The 22,456-nt window shown below is 40.3% G+C and overlaps 1 protein-coding gene across 1 annotated transcript in view; it reads right to left on the bottom strand.

Annotated features, from left to right (window-relative positions):
* The window catches only part of LOC116432475 (uncharacterized), a 177,608-nt gene that overhangs the window by 62,136 nt on the left and 93,016 nt on the right, over nucleotides 1–22,456 (bottom strand). The window contains exon 4 of the mRNA XM_031989469.2: nucleotides 10,688–10,821. Within this exon, the coding sequence (XP_031845329.1) occupies nucleotides 10,688–10,821 (134 nt within the window). The remainder of the gene's footprint in view (nucleotides 1–10,687; nucleotides 10,822–22,456) is intronic.

Genomic DNA, 22,456 nt, shown 5'->3' on the forward strand with positions numbered 1-22,456 from the left:
ACGAAGGAAATCACAGAAGAATGTGTTAATCGAATCATTTCGATAATTATTTTCCCCTAAAGCGGTGTATCGCCTAAGATCAACGGAAGTTTCTCGATCATTTGTGGATCTGAGAGGCGCCGCGCGCGCTGCACTGGAATTGCGTGATTAATTTAAATCGAATCGAATTAACCCAAGAAGCGAAGTGATGATGCAGCAATCGATTGCTAGCGTCGCCCGTGCGTCGCTACAGTGCCTGCAGGTGATAAACACGTGTTTGCGGGTTCATCCAATTCGACGGGGACCGAATCGAATCATTATTCTACACGGGCAGTTGCCCGCGCACCGTCGGATGTTCATTTTCCTCGTTATCCCCATAGTTTTGTACAATTACCTGTATACGTACGCGCCGGGCATCGTCGTCCGTCACGAATTTTGCGCTTTGCCGGTGTACCGCGCGGAATGACAAACCGCGGTCGGACGCGAAAAATTGAATCGCTGCGGGCCGATCAATGATTTATTCTCACCGCCCCGTCTATTTGAGACGGGAAAAAAAGCACAGATCACGGATACCGCTGACCGATTTCGAAATGAACAAGAATCGGGGGCATAACGAAACAGAAAAAAAAATAAACCGGTTGTTTCGAAACAAACATGAAAAATATATTCGGAGCAATCCATTCCAGTGAAAAATTCAGGGATCATTTCATTGTTCTTCCTGATCCCTGCGTGCGTTGAATTCTGTGCACATAGGGTTCGTTGAATTTTTTGGAAAATTTAGGTCGCCTTCACGCGGAAGTTTTGCTTCGCGGGGACAAGCGGATCGTGGGAGTTTCTTTTATGGAAAACGGTGCTCGCCTAAAATAACGTTGATAATTTCTTTGAATGGATTGTGGTGCTGATGTTTAAATTATTTCTTATATCTGCGGCTTCTGATTATCGTTAATTAATAATCTTGAGGAGTTCACGAGTGGTGGCTATACACTCGGTGGAAATTTTTTTAATTAGCTTCGCTGCTGCCTTCGCTGGCGATCTCCATGGTATCTCTGGTAAATTGAAAGTCGGTCAACCGTCTTTTAATGCCCCTAATATTTACTAACTTAATATTTTACGTGACATGTTTCGTTCTGAATTTGGTAAGCGAGTGAAACAACGAATAGTGGAACATTTCGACGAAATGAATTGTGTTTCGAATTATGCGAGGCTCGTCGCCAATTATACGCGATTATATTATCAGAAGTGCCTATTGTTAACACTTCTCAGGCTTTTTACGAGTGACGGGAGCCTTTATATCCTCGGCCCACTCGCGTCAGTGGTTGGGCCTCGTAAAAGTGATTATTGTACTATATACGACGTGCTACGTTCGTCTTATTACTACTATTACTATACTTATTACTACATTAGCTATTGTGCTTCGAGGTTATACTTACGGAACGTAGTTACGGTTCACACTATCTAGATGTAGGGTAAATTAATATTTTATCTGCGAGCATTTCGCAGTTACTTCGATCGTGCTAGATATAAAGCAACGGCGTTGTGAAAGTTGACATTATTTTTGGTAGTAACAATGGAACTGCCTAATGAGTGAAAACGACTTATTTCGTATTTCCTGTTTTGTATCTGTTCAAAAGATATAGACGCTTTACTCGGACGTTATTAAATAAGTTTAATGAATAATCATATTAAATAGATTTAATAGCAAGTTAAACTATAAATGGATCGAAAACTCAATAAATGCATCGATCTAATTTATACATGAAATAGAGAATAGTCGAAATGACTGGTCAGTAGTTTTAGTATTAAGATAAAATATTTGATAATATGGATATTAAGTTAATATTAATATGTGGACTGTTTAAACTTGCAAAGAGTTAGAGATATAAAGTGTTATTATCTATGAATAATATTTCTGACGGTAAAAATATTACGATGATATTAAAACCAAATGAAATTACGATTAAAAACGTGTGATATTGTTATTTAAGACTAACACGAGACAATATAAAAACGTCAAATGAATTTTCTTATTCGACAGTGAATAGGTTACTAAAAAAAGTTTCCGTTCCATTCCGCCATTCTGCCCGAGAGCAGAAAACGAGTCGATCTTGTCGCTTTCATCGATATACCGTGAAAGAAGTAGAAAAGTCTAAGTACAAACTGCGATCTGGGTTAATATCACTTTCTATTACGCGTTCTCGAGGATATTACCGTTTTGGCCACCGAGTACTTGGCCCATTTCACTGGTTCGTAAGAACAATACGATTGAACGATTCATCTGAATACGAGTGTCGTTTGTGGGTCGCTGAGTCGTCTGTGGAACGCGAAAACGAATTCCGCCTGTCAAATTCGATTCAGAGTCATACTTCCAGCAATTGCCATCTTTGTTCGAGTGTTACACGACTTCCTTCGTGGTATTTTTATTGTTCTACAAGCATACGACATTAATAATCGTATTAGTCGCATTCCTTTTACTATCCACACGCAAAGATTCTAATGTCTTATTCTTTAATAACGAATTAATCACTAAAGAAACATTATTTCCACGTTCTAAGAAATAGAAAAGCTATATCATCTAAAATATTATATAACAAAATTCAATAATATTCATACAATATCTTCAATTTTCATTCGTACGCTTATCACGTTCATTACCAGCATTCGTTTCGGTGATGATCTCCGCAATTGTAATGTTCCATTCGGACTCAATAAATCTTGTAAACAAAATTTTTAAAAAATGAAACTGAAACGTTTCACATTATGTTCCTAAATATAATGCCGTAGCTTCTAACTTTAAATAACAATATTTATAGGAATAGTTTAATTTCCTTTATGTAAAATACAACGTAGCGAACATGTTAGCTAAACTCATTCGATCCTCTAAACCGATTTTCCAATGCACCGGCATACGCGAACAATCGGCTGCCCTCGTTCTATTCTAAAATATTCGATACAAATTGTCCGGAATACCTTGACAACGTACTCTAGGGAGAATCTGTAGATGAATCCAATTACGAAACGCGCGACTAAGTTCACGAAACGCGAGGCCAGACAAAGGGAGCAATGTTTCACCTTAACGTTCTTTCATGTTTCTTATCGCCGGGCAATAATGAAACGGGAACGAAAAATGGCGCGCCACCGAGGAGTCGATTTCATCTCCTCCGAGTGAATTTGCTCGACAAAAGAAAATAACGTACGGGGTATTACTTATCAAGCCGGGCGGCCCTCGGCGGCGCCGTTAAAATTTCGTAATTTCTTCAATGCCTCGGACTGGGGAACATTTCCCGGTCGGAAAAACCGGCGCGGTCGTTTCCTCGCGAATTCCCGGGGCTGTCGCCTTTGTACTTTGTAATGCCCGCCATACCTCACGAGGCTGTAAGAACAACAAAGGGTTCACCTGCGAATAAGAGAAAGAAAATACGGCGAGAGCCGGTGGCTGCACTTAGAACACGTAAGAGCGCACGGACATCGGCCCCCGGTATCTTCAGGTGGCAACTTAGAATCCAATAAACTTTTCACCTACCCTCCCTTCGGTGCAGCTGCGACCTCGATCCTTCTTCTCGAGAGTTCTGCCACTGATTCGTGAAAGATTACCTCGACGCTTAAGTCAATTAGATTCTACTGGTATCGGGAATCGTTATCGCATTCCTGATTGCTCATTTAATTGATGATACAACGGGAATAATGATAATATTTATTCATTTGATGATAGAGGTTTTAGATTTAATATTTTGCTAATGCTTTACGGTTATCCTTTAACACTGTGATCGATTCATTATGGACATGTGAAGAGTGATGGGTATATTATGAGATCACGTTATTGGGGTTTATTGTAGTATTAATATTATATGTGGGTATAATGTTGAAATAGTAATTAGTATAATAGTGAATATTGTAACATAGGTACTTAGTTAGGGATAAATCTGTATGGAAGTGAGATACAATGAATAACGTTGTTAGAATTTCATGAGTACTAGTTTCTGATGTTAAATCGCGATGATGAAGTTATGGTTTAATCCAGGCTGGATCAAGCCACCGATAAATCATAGTCGCACCAAGCTTTGTAACGTGAAGTCCTAGAAAATATTCGTGATTTCCGTTCAGTGTTGCAGTTCACAATGCGTCAGGAATAATCTACTTAAGGAGAAAGCCCGTTGGAATGTCGTTCGTCGCGGTTCGACAGCGCCATATGACACGTATGAATACAAAATATTTCGTATGAATACGAAATAAATCTCGCCCGAACAATACACAGATCCTCGTTCACGTTATTGAGAAATATACGTGTCCCGGTGAAACGAGAAGGCTCCATGTAGCTGCCGCGTCTAATTAGAAATGCTGGGGGGGGGGGGGTAAAATACCAATGCAAACTTAATTAAATTTTAACTAAATAATAGGAACTTCCTGAACCATTCTATTCTCTGTTCTCCACTCATTAAGGAGATCACAGTAAGAATGACATTTATGGCACAATCAAGCCATTTCTTTATCGATCCATTACAAATCAAAACGAAATTACTGTTTATATTTTATATTCTACTCTTCCTTTTCGACTACTCTCGATATTCATATTATCTTCGTTTATCTAATATCTGTAAGTCTGAAATACTACGAAAGAAAAAGTTCATCTGTTCTTCCCTTGCTTAAATAATTAAATAATTCCTTTCAATTTCTGATACAAAAGCTTACGCCACAAATCATGTCAAATTGCCTGAATACTCTTCCTCAAGTGGTTAACAATAAAACTACAGAGCAATTAAATTAACTTTCTGAAATTCGTCTATAGAAACTCGAAAAGTACATCTATTGAGACTTTACTTGATTTACAATTCAGTTTGCGCATTGCTAAACCAATTTCTTTAATAATTTCATAGAGAAACATCTGTTACCTTTTTAACCCTCTCAGAACGAAGATTGCTTAAAATATACAAAACCTTCTGCAGATTTTGTCCAATTACATGTCGAATGCTTAAATAATAGAAAATAAGGAAACTATGTACCGATTTCTTGCGGTTTGACTAGTTAAATCATCTGTCTGCAACTTATACTTGACCCTCGATTTACGCGGACTCTTTTCACGCGAGGCTCTTTTTTACGCGGTAGTTTTTACGCGCTATCTGAATTTAGTAACAGCGAATGAAATATACTTTTGTTTTCGAAAATGTCATTTATCAATATTTCTTTTGTTAAGCTATGTGAAATAAATATGTGTTTCTAAAGCTTATACCAGATTTCTCTTCAATATTTTGTTTTCTCTCGTACCGATAGGCTCTATTTACTCGATTTTCGTTCGCATAAATCGAGGATCAGGTGTAGTATTACAACCATGAAATTTTGATCTCGACAAAATATCGAAATTCGTTCGCAAAGGAATTAATCATTGCAAAAAGAAAAATTCGGGAATGGGTAATTTTGACCTGTCTTCTAGTTTCAGTGTTAAAATATCTGAACTCGGTGGGACACCGTGTATACAGAGGAAGAGCGTATTATATAGAAAACGCTGAGGAACCGGGACGAAAGGAGAACGAGGAATAAAAATCGAGAAGACCTGCCGTCTATTGTCAATGTTTGACGTGGAGACGGGTAGCCGTGTTTGCCTTATGGCTTTCCTCATTTCTGATAAACATACACGGATGGCCTCTCGTAACATCTTGATATAGGGAACGTTATGGACGGCTGCTTCTCTTACCGTCGGCCTGACCGAACCTACTCCGATCCCGTTTTACGATTCTGTAAAAACGCGCGTTTACCGTCGCAGGAGGAATACGTCATTTTGTCATTTTGTACAGCGGCCTGGCGATAAGGGTCTATCAAAGGCAGCCGATGGCTGCCATTTAACATGGCTCCACTGAATCACTCACGTGCAACCTTTATTAAACCGTAAACACACACGTAGAACGCTGCTACTCGGGTTATTTCGTTCCTCTCGTTCGTTAGGAATTTTACACTTACTTTAACACTAAAACTACTGTCCAGTATAATTGAGGTTCATCTGTTCTTTTGCTCGAATCATTAAATCATTCCTTCCGATTTTTGATGGAAAAATTTGTGCTCTAAATCGTCTCGAATTGCTTGGATACTATTCCTCAGAGGGTAAACACTAAAACTACTGAGTAATTAAATTGAAGTTTATGTGTTCTTTTACTGCTCGATTCATTAAATTATTTCTTCCAATTCTTGATGCAAAAATTTATGCTACAAATCGTGTTGAATTGCATGGATACTGTTCTTCAAAGGGTTAATACTAGAAGTACCGAGCAATTAGATTCACTTTTTAAAATTCTCTGTAGAAACTCCGAGAATGTATCTATTTAGACTTTAATTGCTATACTAGATACTGAATTCTAATTTTAGACACTTCGGTTTTCCCGCGAGAAAGAGATATGAAATTATTCTCATGTTGCCAACGACTTAATGAAGACACGCCCATGTACCCTCGAAATTATATTCTTAACGTTGGCATTTTTCCTGCAGTTTCAACGTAGCCGATACCGTACAAATTGTTAGCAATTTACGACGCGCAAGACTAGTTAACAACTGTAAAATCCTGAAAACAGAAGGCACGTCTGGAAGTACTAATTTGTTACACGGGCTGGAAGTTTCGTCATTAAAAGTTACGTTTCCAGAGCTAATGATAATTTCACGTAATGTACAGGTAAATACTTTCGCGACGAAATATTGAGAGGATTTACATTTCGTTGTGCGTTGTTAATTTCAAAAATTAAGATCGCGATGGTAATCGTGTAAAAAGGAATACAGGTCGAAGGAAAAGTAATTGCTGCAAATGGTAGCTTGCACTTAAGTATCGTATAAAACCGAGTGAAAATAATGTGAATACTCCAAAAAATTTTCTGACAATTATCTACACGATTTTGCGGGTAAATTCAATGCAAAAACCCTGCAGCAAGATAGTATCACTTCAAAGGCGAGTATTGATAGCGACTTTATTGCGATGGAATTTCCACTGAGTGAAAATTATTCATATTAACGCGCAAAAAATGATTTCGAAATTATTTACACAATTCTACAAAACAGTCGAATGCAAAATCTGCAGCAAATTAACTTTATCCCGAAATGATTGCGTTTGATTCGCAGCGAGTTCATTACAATCGACTGACCACCCAGTGGAAATTACGTTAAACGTAAAAATTACTCGAAAATCACTCGCACGATTTTCCAAGTGAATTCAACGTGAACGTGCGAGTTATTATCACTTTCGTGTGGGGTGTGTTCGGCTCGCAGTGACTTCATTACGACCGAGTACCCACCAAGTGGATACTCTATATTTATATTCAGAAAGTTGTTTCAAAATCGTCGACACATTTTTACGACAGAATCCAATACAGAATGTGTAACAAATTAATGTTACTTTAAGGTGAGCATTAGACAGCGAATTTTCATGCATGCATAGAATCTTCGAAAGTATAATTTCATAGAATGCACGAAATTTGAGAACTCGACGTAGCACCGTCTTCATTAATCCTTTCCGGCACGATATAATCATGAAAAATTTTTTATGATAGAAGCATTATAAAGAAAACAACGCGTTCCATTTTATGATTCACACATTTTGTTAATTAAAACTAACCTGACAAGATACTCTATCTATTATGCTAATTAATTTTCAATCAGAAACTGCACAAATGTTGTAAATATGAAAACATAACACTTGTAACTGTAGTTATTTAACGAGCGTAGCCCGTCACTGTACAGTCCGTCACGAAAAACCAACGACGAGCAGTCGTCGTCATTTTATCACGAGGGGTTAAAACACCTGCCAAGTGGAAATTACGTTGACACAGAAAAGTCGTTTCAAATAATATTCGTACAACTTCCCGAGTTAGTGCAATGTGAAACGCGTGAATTATTATCACTTTAGGAGCGAGTGTATTTCGCTCGCAGCGGCTTCATCGCGATAAGGTGTCGTTTGCGAAATTACTTATTTCTTGTTGCCGCGGGAATGCTAGCTAGAAATTCGGCGGATATCCCCGAGACGGCGTTAAATGTAAGAAACTAACAAACCGAAGCACCCACCCCCGCATCTTCGTAAGTCCCTATAAGACAGCGCTTCTTTGCCCGCATGTACGCGTACTACTAATTTTCTCCGGCTCGTCTGGTAAAGAACCGAGCGCCGGCTTTCCCCCATAACCGTACATTCCAAGAGCTTTTTCATCGTGGCGCGGGTTAGAGGAAATGGCAAACCACGCCGGCACACGTTTTTCTTTTGCACTCTCGCTTATGAGCAAGTAATGCAATATGATAAAAGTAAGACGCCACTCCGGGACACGTATAGATCGGACCCCATACGCGTTCCACGCGCCCTCTTCCATTTCTCTGACGTTCAGACTCTGTTGCTGGATTAAAACGGGATTAACTTTCTAAAATATCCGAATGAGAGTTGCTCCGGAACAAAATTCTTTACAGTACGAAAAGTATTCTGACACCTTTGAATACAGTATATTCCTGTGTTCTAAAATTGTTACACTCTCGTATATCCAGAATAAAATACAAATATAGCAAACCCATTCACAAGCCAAAATTCAAGTAACCAGTTTCTCTTGAAGATATATATTTCTAGTAGTTAGTGTCTCAGCGCGAAGAATATAATGCCGCAGCGTATATACGGTGACCATATTTTCTAAGGGAAAATGAGGAAAACTTAGAAATTTCAGCTCGTTCTAGGTTATCTTAGGACCAGTTTGTCATTGTCGAGAGTCTACACGCGAATCTATGTAACGAGATACATCCGAAGTATGAATAAAAATTTGTTTCTGAGACAATCCTCGTTTTACGAACAGAAGAGAGAATATGCCTCGAATAATGCTTACCTAACAAACACGATTCCCTCGGAAACGAAGAATTCAACGAAACAAGGGTCGCTCCGTATTTCGATTTTTCCGCATGGAAATCATCTGCACCGTTCTGCGCTCCGAGCGCCGCGCGCATATTCAGCGGTAGCTCTTTTCTGTTCGGCATCTGTTTCCCGATAGTTCCGTGTGTACTCTAACTTGCAGGATTGACAAATATTTTCAGCAAGAATCCGTGCGCCGGCGGCGAACTCGCCGAAAATATTAAACGGGTCGAAGTTAGTTAAACAAAATTCCGCCAAGTGCGAGGAGCGTTTCATTCCGCGAATACGCGTATTTAGCCGTATCGGGTAATGAGATCCCGGCTCGTCATCCCGCGGGATTATAGGTAATGCATCGTCGCCGGCCTACGCCTTCGCTCCGGCGAATGAATCGGCGAACATTTTTCAGGGGTCTCTAATTTAATTTAAATTCTGCGTATCACTGTTCTCTTGCGGAACGGGAAGAAAAAGGATCGGTAGAATGAGAGCAAACGAGAGAGGAACGGGGCGAGCGGAAATGTTGGATGGAAATCCTCTGAGCGGATAATTATTCAAATGGAACGGACTTCAAAAATTATGAGAAACAAATCCTTGGTGAAAGGAGACACCGGGACTAATATACACAGAGTCATAGAACAGCGCGCCCGGAAAGATTTTTCAAGAGGAAAAGTTCTCTTCTTTGCTTAACCTCCTTAACTTTTATAGAGCGGCTCCTCAAACTTTCATACTGCGATAACTTCCACGTTCCCCTCGTATATCGTGCAATTACTTCGCCGATGTATAGACGAGCGCGTGTATGCGCGTGTACATAGACGCGGACGGGGAGAGCGAGCAGCCGATGTTATCAGTGAAAATTGATTCGGATCCTGGCAAAAAGCGGGGGAAAGTTCGTTCACTTGTAGGGAGGTAAATATTGTGAACGGCGGAAACTCTTTTTTCGAATTCACTTTATGCCGGGAATGTCCGGATTCCTACGGATCGTCCCCGTTCAACGCGGTTCGCGTGAATACTTTACGCTGCGCGAGATATGGGACTCGGCGAGCTGTAAAAGTTTAACGCCATTCGGCCGAGAATGGCAGTTGAACTGTGCGATTATTATTCGATCGATGATAAATCGCTTTCGAACGATACGATCTTTTAATTCGGGATTAACACTAACTACCGAGCAGTCAAACCGACATTTCGTTATTTGTCTATAAGAACTCTAAGGATAGCTACTGAGATTTCAATCGACTTATCATTCAGTTTAAGGATTACTAAATCAATTTCTTTAGTTATCAGTTCCTTATGTTTTTAATCATTGGGAAAGAAAGTAGGAATGGGTCAACTTGATACATCTAGTAGTTCTAGTGTTACGTGAATACGGTCTTTATACGTCTTTAGTGAACCGTTCACCGTTTGAAGTATCGAAATTTTCGAGTTTCCTGCAGACGGGATGCGTTGTTTCGTTCCGAATATTGTAGAGTAAAAACTATTGACAATATTGGATGCACTGTATTTTCATACGTGATAAAAGATACTTTTAACAGACGACAAAACTCGGAGATATACATACATTTCACAGATTATTCCGAGGAATAATTAATTATTCGTAACAGCTACTAGTCACGTTCTAAACTTCGCTATCAGATCGTCCGTGTGCATCGCTGTCAATTACAGGGTTCCCGTATCTGTTTCCCTTACGAGGCAAAACAACCCCTCGCTCAGACGTTCCTCGAAATTATCGAAAATGACAGAGGTGGAGGCGAAGCGAGCAACGTCGGGGCGCGCAGCATTGTATACTAACACTTTTACGCTATTAATTTTGCGGCTCCGTGTAACTAGGGATTCGATAATGACACGTGGATTACAGGTTTCACTTACCGCCACGTTGTTCAGGGTGAATGAGAGATGTGCCGGCGGCTTCGAGGGTGGCAGGCTACAATTTGCTTTCAAAGTGTCTCCCGGGTCGTAACGCTCACGTTCCGATTTGATAGTGGGCGCGCCCATGGGTAGATCTGCAACATAATAATTCCGTGAATGTCTCTCCATACCGATCACCAGCGAATCAGCTGCTCGTTACAACCCGAAACGACCCCGCTGACATAAACGATATAGAGATTCTCCTATTTCGCAGGATTCTCGCTCAACTTATCGAACACCTCATCGAGAACAAGACTAAAACACTACTTGTTCAATTTACACTGTTGTCCACAGTATCAATTATATTATTAATAATATTACAATACCGCTAACTACTTTAAAAATTCTGAAATTCTCGGGCACGTCGAGTTACCCGGGAATCCTGACGTTTTTGGGAACCAGAACAGTCCCGACCGATTGGTCGCGATTTTCAATAGATTCTCGTGATTCTGCTCGAACAGGGCTATTTGGATGATAAAGCGCAGACTTCCAGCTACAATTTCATGTGTCGAAAGTTGGAAAAGCTGTCGGTTGGTCAAGTTGAAAATCGTTCCATTCTTGGTAGTTCATTTTCAGCCTCGGTCAATCTTGACGTTTGGTCGTGATTTTCAATAGAATTCGTGATTATTTTTAAACAAGACTACTTGCATGTTGAAACGCAGACTTTGAACTTTAATTTCGTGTACTGGAAAGTGGAGAAGACTCGAGTTGAAATTGTTCGGATGCGATTTTTCATAGGGTTTCATGATTCTTTTTCATTTGGACGACTTGCGTGTTAAAACGCACACGTCATGCATTTCTAATTAATATATTATGATAAAGCTGGGTTCAGCTAAAAATAAGTGAAACTATATTTACGATTCGTTACCGTTGGTAACGTTTTCCGAGTGGAATCGAAGGCCGAGGAAATATTAAACCGATTGATCGAAAACAAACGAGGCCGTTCTTAGCTCAACCGCGTGCATTCAACGATTCGACTTTCCATTACGTATATTGGACTTTCGGCCGCTGCCGACAAATCTTTCGGGACAATTGGAATAATGGTCTAAACTGGGTCAAAGTATTTGTTACAAAATATTAACGGCCAAAGCCATGCACGCATTAGAGGAGTAACGTAAATGGCGGCATCGATTCCTGTTGCCACTTCCACCGTATCGGATCTCTTGCAATCAAAACGAAATGATTACCCCTTTCGAAATAATTTCATTGGCGTTTACAATTTGGTAAATTCGATAAAATTGGGGAAACACGGATATTTTATAGTCGTGTATCATTTGAAACTAACCGGAAAGAGATTTGGTATTGGTATTTCCAACTAGACTCATAACTTCAATTAATTTTAATTTGAAACCCCTAAGTGCAATTAAAATTACCATTTCAAAAGAATACTTTTCCTTCCCTCTTCTAATTTAAAATTTTCCATTTCGTCTCCATAGAAAATACTTCAAAAATAATATCCTCCCAACCATCATTCCGATTTTCCTTAAAGAGGGGATGAAATCGCTCAAAGAGTCACAACAGGCACGACAGGTGTTCACGTAATTATATTCCTCGTCACGCTGCTTTCGCACAGTGATAACGAGTAGCAATTTACGTAGTCACGGTTAATTCACGAACATCAAATATCGTATTATTAACGTTTATCTGAAAATCTGAAGTGAATTTGCAATTGGTTAAAGCGAAAGGCACCGAATCAATCTTTACATCTAATATCAAATGTGAAACATCATTGTACGAGAAACATTTTACCAATATTACCGAGACTGTACATTTCTAAAATCATATATCTTATTAAAGAAATTACAATTCTTAAACAGAAATTGATTTCGCAATACGCAAACTGAATTAACCCTTTGGCTTACAATAACGCGTAAGACTCGTGATGAAGATTTTAAACAGAATTTGACAAAAATGAATATTACTCGAGCCTTATGAACGCAAATCAAACATCATATTTCCATTATCAATTATTATATTTCAGAGTAAAGGTGGACATAGAGTGTGCATAAAATTTTCCTCTTTTTCCAACACATTATTAAAGTTATTCTATTGATCACAGTTGAGAAATAAATCATAAGGCAAGAGGTTAGAACAGTTAAAACTTCAATAGCTGCAGTCTTAGAGTTTCTATAGAGGATTTACAAAAAGGCAATTCATCTGTTTGGTAGTTTCAATATTAACACTAAAATGACCGCATGGGTCAAAATGACCCATTCCTAATTTCATTTTTCCCAATTATTCAACAGATAACAGATGCTTCTCCGAAAAAGTACTAAAGAAACTGATTTAGCAATACACAAACTGAATTGCAAACCAACTGCAATCTCAATAATTGCACTGTTGAGGTTTCTACAGAACAATTTTAAAAAGGCAATTCATCTGCTTGGTAGTTTCAGTGTTAAATCCTATTCTTTCGAAAACCCGACTCGAGCTGAGCTCGATCATCAGGTTGTAGTGCACCTCTAGCGTTCACGCGTTACGGTAGAAACAGAACGGCCATTATAACGTTCAATCTCACAATCGACCGATATCCACGACACACGAAGATCCTCGCGGCTCTCGCACTTACTCGACGAGGCACCGCCGAAACTAGAACCGATTACCGCGGAACATACCGGTGGAAATAACCGTTTACCCTTTCCCCTCAACGGAGCATCGCGGCGGTGATAAACCGGCGATCGCCGAAACGGTGGAACGACTAATCGAATTTCAGTTATGTTATCGTCTTCCGTTTATGAATGGCGCCCCGGCTTGATTGCGCCCAACGTTGCTATCTACCCCGTGGCGTTTTCTATAGGAAATGGTCGACAAGCTTTCGCATTTTCGCGCGCGGAACGATTTTCCAGCGGAGGGCGCGCTGGGCTGCGTGGGGGTGGACGGAGAATTTCAATGGCCCCGCGTTGAAAGATCGAACATTCCCATTTATTTGGGTCAAGTGACGTTACAACCACCCGCGAAATGAACGTGTCACGTACATGTGTACCTGCGGAATGACTGGAAGGTTGTTCTTCGAGGTGTTCCGACAGTGGACGTTGGTAAATGAAGTACTTGCGCATAATTAGCCTATAGTTTCGCGATGGAGCGGGTGGATATGGTATTTATTGTTTGCCATTGTTGCCAACTATTTTTAAAGTGAAATTACCTGAAGCTAGAGTGGAATGGGTTACAATGACTGGTTCTTGATATCTTTTGCTGGTTTCTTAGGAGTTACTAAGTCAGTTGATGTTATAATAAAAGAACTGAAGTAGGAGACTGAGGGAAGTCAAGTTGGGTGATTCTAGTGTTGATAACGTGTTTGGAGATAGGTATGTTCAATTTTTAACTGATTATTGTATATGCGCGATGAGTAGGTAAAGTGAGAAATACTGTAGAAGGTTATGCTTGAATTTCAAAGATTTGAGTATGTAGAAAACGTTATTTTGACTTTAATGTTAATTTTCAAAGATCGAGATTTCCAATTTGTCTCTTTGAATAGAACGGTTAATACTGAATAGTTGCGGTTCAGAAATGGATGTCCAGTTTGAATGTTTGAATTCTTTTGAAAGTCTCTTTCGTAACCGTCGTTCGGTTATTCCGTGAGTCCTTTAATCCCAATTAGATGTCCGCAGGAAAACGCGGATGCTGTAAATGGTCCATTTCCATGAGTTCTAAGCAAAATCGTTAGTCCCTATTTACGGTGGGAATTACGTTCTCGAATTGACAGTGTCCAATTACTCTATTCAAGCTAATGGAACCGGGGATCGTGATGTTGACCAACTCTCGCTGAAACAAACAAAGGTCCGACGCGGTCATACGCGTGCTCGTTTTACAAAACCGATTAAATTTCTGACGTTTCCCATTTACTTCCGATGACGTGTATCTCTTGCTCGTCGCGCGATTGATTTATTTATATTCCCCCGCCCGTTTATGAAAATATACGAATGTTAACGCTCGCCAGGGCAATACCTCGGTGGAGGGGAAACGCATCGCATTGATTGAAATTCTAGAACAGAGATGAAAAGTGTCCCGATAAAAGTGCGAGCGGATACTTTCGAATTCAAATTCCCGTCATTAAGAGCGAATGACAGCCGGGGTTCCACGGTAACGCGTTTTTCCAACCTCCGAAAATAACGGCGACGTAAAAAACACGCGAGCAATTCGACACGTGTGTGTTTTATAGACGCCGGCGAGGGAGAATTTCGACCAAAATTTTTAAGGCGCGTAATAGTGTATGACAGAATAATGTGAAGTAAGAATATATGCTGTTACGGGAACGCTTATCTTAACAGGAATTTGCAGAGCATCTATTCGTGTACGGGGAGTCGCTCTCCGGAAAATTTGATGCTTCGGCGATACCGCGAATTTATTAATATTTCAAAATGCACCTAAGCAGACGGATTCGGCGAATTTAACAGGCACAAGAATATCAGGATTTTCATGAATTTTCGGAACTCATAAGTAATTTACAAACGGTATGTATTTAGTCGATTTGAAATCAATTACATCTACGTCGTTCATATTGCTGTACGATACGCCAAATTTTCACGATTGCTTGAAAATATTGCAATTTTAAAATATCAGTGGAATATTTATTAATTCGAAGCGTTTATTTTCGTTGTCTAGAATGTAAATTTCAATCTTGAGACAGGGACTACGAACGTTTTCAGTTGAATGAAATGAAAGTTCGAGCCAGAAAGGTCAAGACGTAAGATTCATTTTTAGCTGTTAAAATTTCCAGTGAGATCAAAATTGACATTACGACGGCGTCCCAGAATCTGCGAGTAAGTGGGAATTTTTGAATTATGCGAAACCTGCGGAAGACCAAGATTCGTTTACTTCAAGAACATCCCGGGGTGTTATCGTAAAATATGAAATTCATATCCGGTCGACCATGGGGCACGGCTCTTTTCCGTCGTGTCACGAAAAATTTTTATCTTCGTCTCCAAGAACCGCTATTAAAGTACTCGTGTCAAAGTTATTATTTCTGAGTCCAATGATGACTTTCGCGGAAATCGTGTACATTTGATTACACGACTATACCTACTAGATACAGAAAAAAACGCGTTCAATTTCATCAAAATCTATTCTTTCAGCATGAATGAATTAGTCTATTATATCACTATTATTAACGATTAACGTTCTTCGATGTAACTCGTCACATTACAATAAACAATTTAAGCCCGATTATCAGAAGATTACAACTTTAAATTACACTACTGTTTCACTAAGAATTGTACAATACTCGAAACAGAGATGAAAAAAGAATACCAAAAGATACCACAAAGCGTCCAACCTCCTTCTCGAAAAATCATAGCCTTCCAAATATCCTGTTCAGTGACAAATATACAACTCGAAATAGAGATAAAAGAAAATCTGTAATTATTATCACGTAAACTCGCGATTTCCAAGTTTTTTCAGCTGATAATGCATCGATCAACGCGGTGACCGCTACATATCATTCTGTCGACGCATCTCCGCAGGTAGCGGCAGTATCGAACGATTAATTTCCGTCGGTAAAAATCTGAACAAATCCGTTCGGATCGGCTAAACATTCCGATAAATTTTACAGAATGGCTTTCGAACGGCGCACCGGTGTCCGTTTCTTCCGTCGAAATCCACACGTGCGGCCACCGTCGACGAAGCCGAACCAGCGTCGATTTATGCAGGCTCGTGCGCGCCGCGACATTATCGCTTTGTCATGGGGCGGCGCACGTTACATTTCAGCTAATTTGCGTCATTTTCGAACTGTTTTATACGAACGGATACGTCTGCGCCGCGCGGAATATTGTTCGATACAAACGACCCATGAATCCAGCGGTTTTAAATGGCCTATGGCTGACAGGGATTTCGACAGGCGTCCCGTATCATTCGATCATCAATCTTGCAGCCCGTTTATCGGAGGTCGATTTCAAAATTGCTCGGGCTCCCCGCGTACCCAAGGACCAGCTGCAATCCGGGAAACCTGAAATGCAACCGTACAAATCCAAATACGAGCAATTCCGAATTTCCGTGCTCGCAGTCGGCGAATTTCTATCGCGTTGCGGTTTTTGCTTAGATAATGGCTGGCTGTTGCGAGAGATACTTTCCCCGCGTCCCTATGAAATTTTGGAAATGTATCAGAGACACTTATAGTTTTTGACACATAGAGTTTCCAGTTCGAATAATATTCATTTAACACTGAAACGACCGAGCAATTCAATTGACTTTTCGAAATTCCTTTACAGAAACTCCAAGAGTGCAGCTATTGAAGCTTTAATTGATGTACAATTCAGTTTGCGTATCGATAAACCAATTTCTCTAATAGTATAGTATATGGTGGTTATACTATTAGATGATATTTGAAAATGTGGATCTTTAGTAAAAAGAGAATTAGAAAAACAACAACATATTTAATAAGATAAAGGAAACAATACGGACAATACGTAAAAATACAACACACGACTCTCGCACCAAAAATGTTCTACTCCGCTGTCGCTCACCAAAAAGTTCCCATGCACGCATTTCCACTCGCTTTTATCACACACCCCCATTCGCTCTGTCTTTCTCACCCTTGCACCCTTCTCACTCGCATCTTTCGTCCATGGTCAAAATTCACGCAGTCACGTACACGCTTTTCTCACGGTTCAGTCGCTCAGTTCCAGACACTCTTCCTCGCATTCTTTCAGCCACTCGAAATTGTCTAAACGCAGTCACACTATTTCCCAAACATCCCGGCGCCGGTCCGTCGCAATACGACCTGGTTGCCCTTACGCACGCACAACAAACCATTCATCCTACAATAAATATTCTCGATACTACAATAGTTTCTCAGAGAAATATCTGTTATCTTTCTAATACTTGCAGAATGAAGAAATATTTTAACACTAAAACTATCGAGCAGTTACATCGACTTTTTGAAATTCTTCTATAGAAACTCAAAGAGTGCAGCAGTTGAGACTTTAATTGATTCGCAATTCAGTTTGCGTGCTGCAACATCAATTTCTCCAATAATATCTCAGAGAAACATCTGTTATCTTTTTAATATTTGCAAAAAGAAGAAATCAGTCAACATTAGAAGCACTATCAATTTCTCGTGACACGTTATGTAACGTTTGAAACCGATCTACGTATAATACACTGAAGATAATGATCGTATAGAAACGAATGTAAAAGTTTATCAGTGAAATTAGGTTGTAAAAGTTGTTTATGTATAAAATGATCGAGGAGCAAAAGAGGCCGCGGAACGCTGGAGCAAATTAATCAGGGTACGATTATTAGGAAAGGATCGATGTAATTAAATAGGATCGCGAACAAGCGTCGCCTCTGTTCCACCCTGAAAACACTGCGCGCTTTCAAGCCAATTCCGATCTTGTTGCTTCAGCGACGGCGAACGCGCCGCGCGCTGATCGGATAATGAAATCACGTGAAAAACTAGCTCATTAACGAGTTTTTTTTAATCCCTGGCTGAATCTGATTAAACAGTTGTCGATTAGTGTATTTGCATAAATATACGATAGCACGGACTGAATTCGAGCGATATCGATCGGTCGCTCAACTTCGCTCGTAGCGTTCGTTGCTGATAAGCTATCGGGGCATTAATTACGGTGGCTGTTTAATTACAGCGCGTTTTTATTGACACCGGCGAAGCGAGAAAAATAGACCGAGAGAGGTAAAGAGAGGGATGAAACGTGTCCCTTCACCGGAACAACCCTCCGCCAGCAATTATACTGTATAGTTTATCCATTACGAGGTCGTCGACTCGTGATCAGCTTGTTTTTATCTCGTCGAAATGTGAAGTTGTAATTGCGCGGCCGTTGCGGCGGAAGAGGATTTCGAACTCGATTGATTGGCTTCCCTTTTTCTCCTTTTTCGAAAGTAAACCTCGCCGGGCTACCCGACAACCGGATAAAACGCGAAGTGGGCAATTATCTTGACAATGTTATTCTGTATCAACCCATTGTGCGAATTTTCCGACGGAGAATTCAATCACTTTCGTTACTACATTTTAAATACAATACTTTAGCTCTCCTCCGCGTAGGAAAAAGTAAATTCTACATAACGATTTGTTTCTTATAAATTGTACATTTTGACCATTTTCGAATGATGACTCTCGACACTTGATTTGATGTAACAGAATTATACAATCTAATATGTAATATGAAATGTTATATAATCGATACGTGAAATATAGGAACAAAATAATTTTTTTATTAGCCTTTTGCATTCGAAAGGTGACTCTCAGTTATCATCTAATTTGATATAACAAAATTACAAAGTGTTATATATAATATTAAGTGTTGAGCCGTCACGGCTTAATAGAGTCGACACATGCAGAGTCTTAAGCTCTTTACAGCACGGGGCAAAAAACGGCTCTTATTGTTTAGTATTTTAACGGCACAACGCGGCAATACTCATTGGCCTTTTGAAATCAAATTCCAAAACTTTCCTTTCACCCGCATGTGGCAGCCAGAGACGGTTTGTAAATGCATATTTCTGAAGGGCGACCAAATGGTATCCTAAGGACACTCGGTACCTGGGGGTTGCCTCGAGGAAATTTGTATCCAAGCTAAAAACATAGTCTCTGCATGTCTTAGGTAGCACCCCACCCTCGTTAGACTAGGCGCGCCAAGGGCGCAGCGACGGTGGAGACAATTCGTTTCGAAAGCCCCTGATTGGAACTTGTCAATTTTGGCGATAACCAATCAGGGTGTTTTCTTAAATTTCGGAGCTGACAATCTGACTCGCAGATCGTCAGCGAGAAAGACAACTCAAAAGTTTCGAACGATGGACATCATACAAGCGCGTCTTAGTGTTCAGACATAATTGTACACACGAAAAATACAGTCCACTAACGAAGAAGCAAGTGGTCTCATTTAATCAGCTCCAAGTAAGGACGCTGCTGTGAACGCCCAACATTAAGTTTTGTATAATGCATCAGTATGTGAAATATTTCTATAAAATAGCTTTGTTCCTTAATTTACGTATGTTTACTCATTAGTTCGTTTTAAATAGTGTCGTCTATGTTTCATCGGAAAGTGTCGAATGTTTCTAGCGAAAAGCTTCCAAAAAGGGTTAACTTACGTATCTTTTCTCATTACTTAGTTTCGAAGAATGTCGTCTATATTCTCATAAAAAGATATTGAACGCACCTAGTGAAAAATTTTCGACTACAATGGGTTAATTTCATCAGCAACCAGACCTAACGCGGAAATAACATTTTATCGTGCCCGCGTATTTTCAAACAATTCTTTCGTACAGAACTCTTTTCTATTCCCAGACGCCAATTACAGCACACGTAGTTACACGGTATTGTATCTGGATGGCTGAAGGTTTTATTACGTTCAGCTACGCCTTCTCACAGTTGCAATACATGGTACCATTAAATGTGACTATAGCTACATAGAGGGTAACGATCACAATTCCGCGATCGTTTCATTGGTTAGCAGTTTGCTTCGGGCTTTATACACCGCCGTCCTCCTCTAGCGCCATCGGCTAGATTCAGACAAAAGCCTACCCACTGCCAATTAGTCCCGTGATATACTTGGCTCGACAATGTGATTATAAAGAGCTCGACAAAGCGCGATTGCGGCGAGGGTGTGTCGCATTGTTGTAATTATCAATTATACAGTCGCCGATGGAAAGTTTCAAATTGACCCTGCCTCAAAAACAGTATCGAATAATATTGCAATTTTTTAATAACAGAAAGGCCGCGTTCGAAATTGCCACGACCATCGCGTTCCCGTCCGCCTCGAATGGTTATTACGCGGGGAGAGGTTTTAACGGGGCATTCAATTCAGCGTATTCTTTCATCGCCGCGTTTCCGAAGGAACGAAATGAATTTCATAATTACCGCGTACCTGCGTGATTTACCGGTCACACACGAAAAACGGAGAAAAGAAACAGCAACGAAGGTTCGTATACAACATTGAACCAGGAACACCCATATTTCAAGCTGATTTAAAGCCCGAAACTTTCCGAACCGTACATACAAGGGTCTCGCGTTCAATGATAAATATAAGTTGATACAACGTTTGAACAAGCTTATGAATGCGTCACACTCGGGAACTCGCGCACGGCAGTTCGAGAGAGTGACGTTGAAAAAGTCTGGGGAATTAGTTGAAACAGACTAATTAGAAACTCCGCTGATAACCAGTTCATTTCGCCGAGGAAGGCTATTAATTCCGTAACCCGAATATCCCGCATTTATCGTTTCGAATGATATTCGCGGTCGACGCCGCGTTTGAAAGGAACGACGAACGTTCGAATGAAAGAGCCGCGCGGAAACAGGCGAGTGTAAACAAAGGAACGAAACGCGAGAAGAATTTTAAACAAGCCAGCGATGCTTTATCACGGGGCCGAATGTTTTCGTCGATGGCGAAAAAACACGGGACCCGAAGTATTCTAATGGAAACCCTCATTCTTCCCTTCGTGCCCCGAAAACCCATCCCGAAAAGTGTGGAAACTTCGGAACTCGAACTATGAGAATTGATTAAAGTTTAGCGTGCACGCAAGTGATGGTCGCCCTCCCCCTTTTTCTCGCCGGCTTGCTTGCCGATTCCTGGGATCGCTCGGCTACTTGTAATGCTTCCATGACGGAGCGCCGCATTATTCGCGATCGAGCGCCGATCGATCTCCATCTTCCCACTTCGATCGCCGGTATTCGAATATGAACCGGTTCGCCATGGAATTTTTGTTTTTCGAGCACATCGAGCTGTTCCGAAAATTGCATCTCGGCTGTGGAATATTTCATCGCGCCGCATGCAATATCGGTGACGTCGGAAATTAAGGGAGGGATGTTTACAACAGCGCATGCATCTAGGCAAGTACATGCGCTGGTGTCACGATATTAGAAGAATTTAAAACCCGAGGGCAACTTTTCAGAAGCAACGGAATATTTTGCAGTTCAGGTTACAGAGGAATTGTTTGGGTACCTCGAGAACCGAGTGAGTTTGCTTTAGAAAACTGCCGGTATACGATTTTGTATAAACACACAAGATGTTTCGATGTTTCGGTTGTTTACCGAATAATCAACTATAAATTAATTTTTCGAAAATACGAATTTTTATAGTGTCTGAGAAATGTTGGGGTACAGTTAACGTAGCAAGATTTTATGGGAAGTGCATATCGCATGCGTTTCATACCGATTTTTTGTTCAAACAGCTTTCGAGTAGGACTCTGAATATCACTTTCCCCTTTCCGTTCCGCGAACGTGCCGATGTAAACCGCGAATAATTTTTTAAAAAGTGGAAACCGTTAGCGATTGAATTGGACGCGGTGGTTGCGCCGCGCGAAGGCGAATGATTCCGGTGAAATCAATTTTCCATAATTGTTTGCGGAATATCCGGAAATCCGAGATAAAAATGCCGTCCCACGTGTCGGAGGGGTTGAACGCGGCGAATAAGGATTCCGAGCGTGTGTAGCCAGATATTTTCCGCGGTAACGTTCGTATTCTCCGGGAATACACTTGGAATTCATGGGCTATTCGCGGAAGCGACCAAGAAGTAGCATTAGAATTATCATAAATTCCGGAGTTCTTATTTCTTTAAGGCGAGCTCTCGGGGATGAATGGTGACGGTCGCGTCGCATAAACGTACCTCGAACTAACCCTGCGACGAATTTCTAAATAAAGTGAACCAAGTGAAGTTTCTTTGTGTATATTTTCTCAGTTAATCCATTGCAAAGTTATTTCTTTTATTCGAAATAATCGTGAAAGTGATTCAAACTTCTACGTGTATAGTTTCTTACTTAATCTATTGCAAACTTATTTCTTTT

The sequence above is a fragment of the Nomia melanderi genome, chromosome 3 (genome assembly GCF_051020985.1).
Source record: "Nomia melanderi isolate GNS246 chromosome 3, iyNomMela1, whole genome shotgun sequence".
In the NCBI taxonomy this organism is placed as follows: domain Eukaryota; kingdom Metazoa; phylum Arthropoda; class Insecta; order Hymenoptera; family Halictidae; genus Nomia; species Nomia melanderi.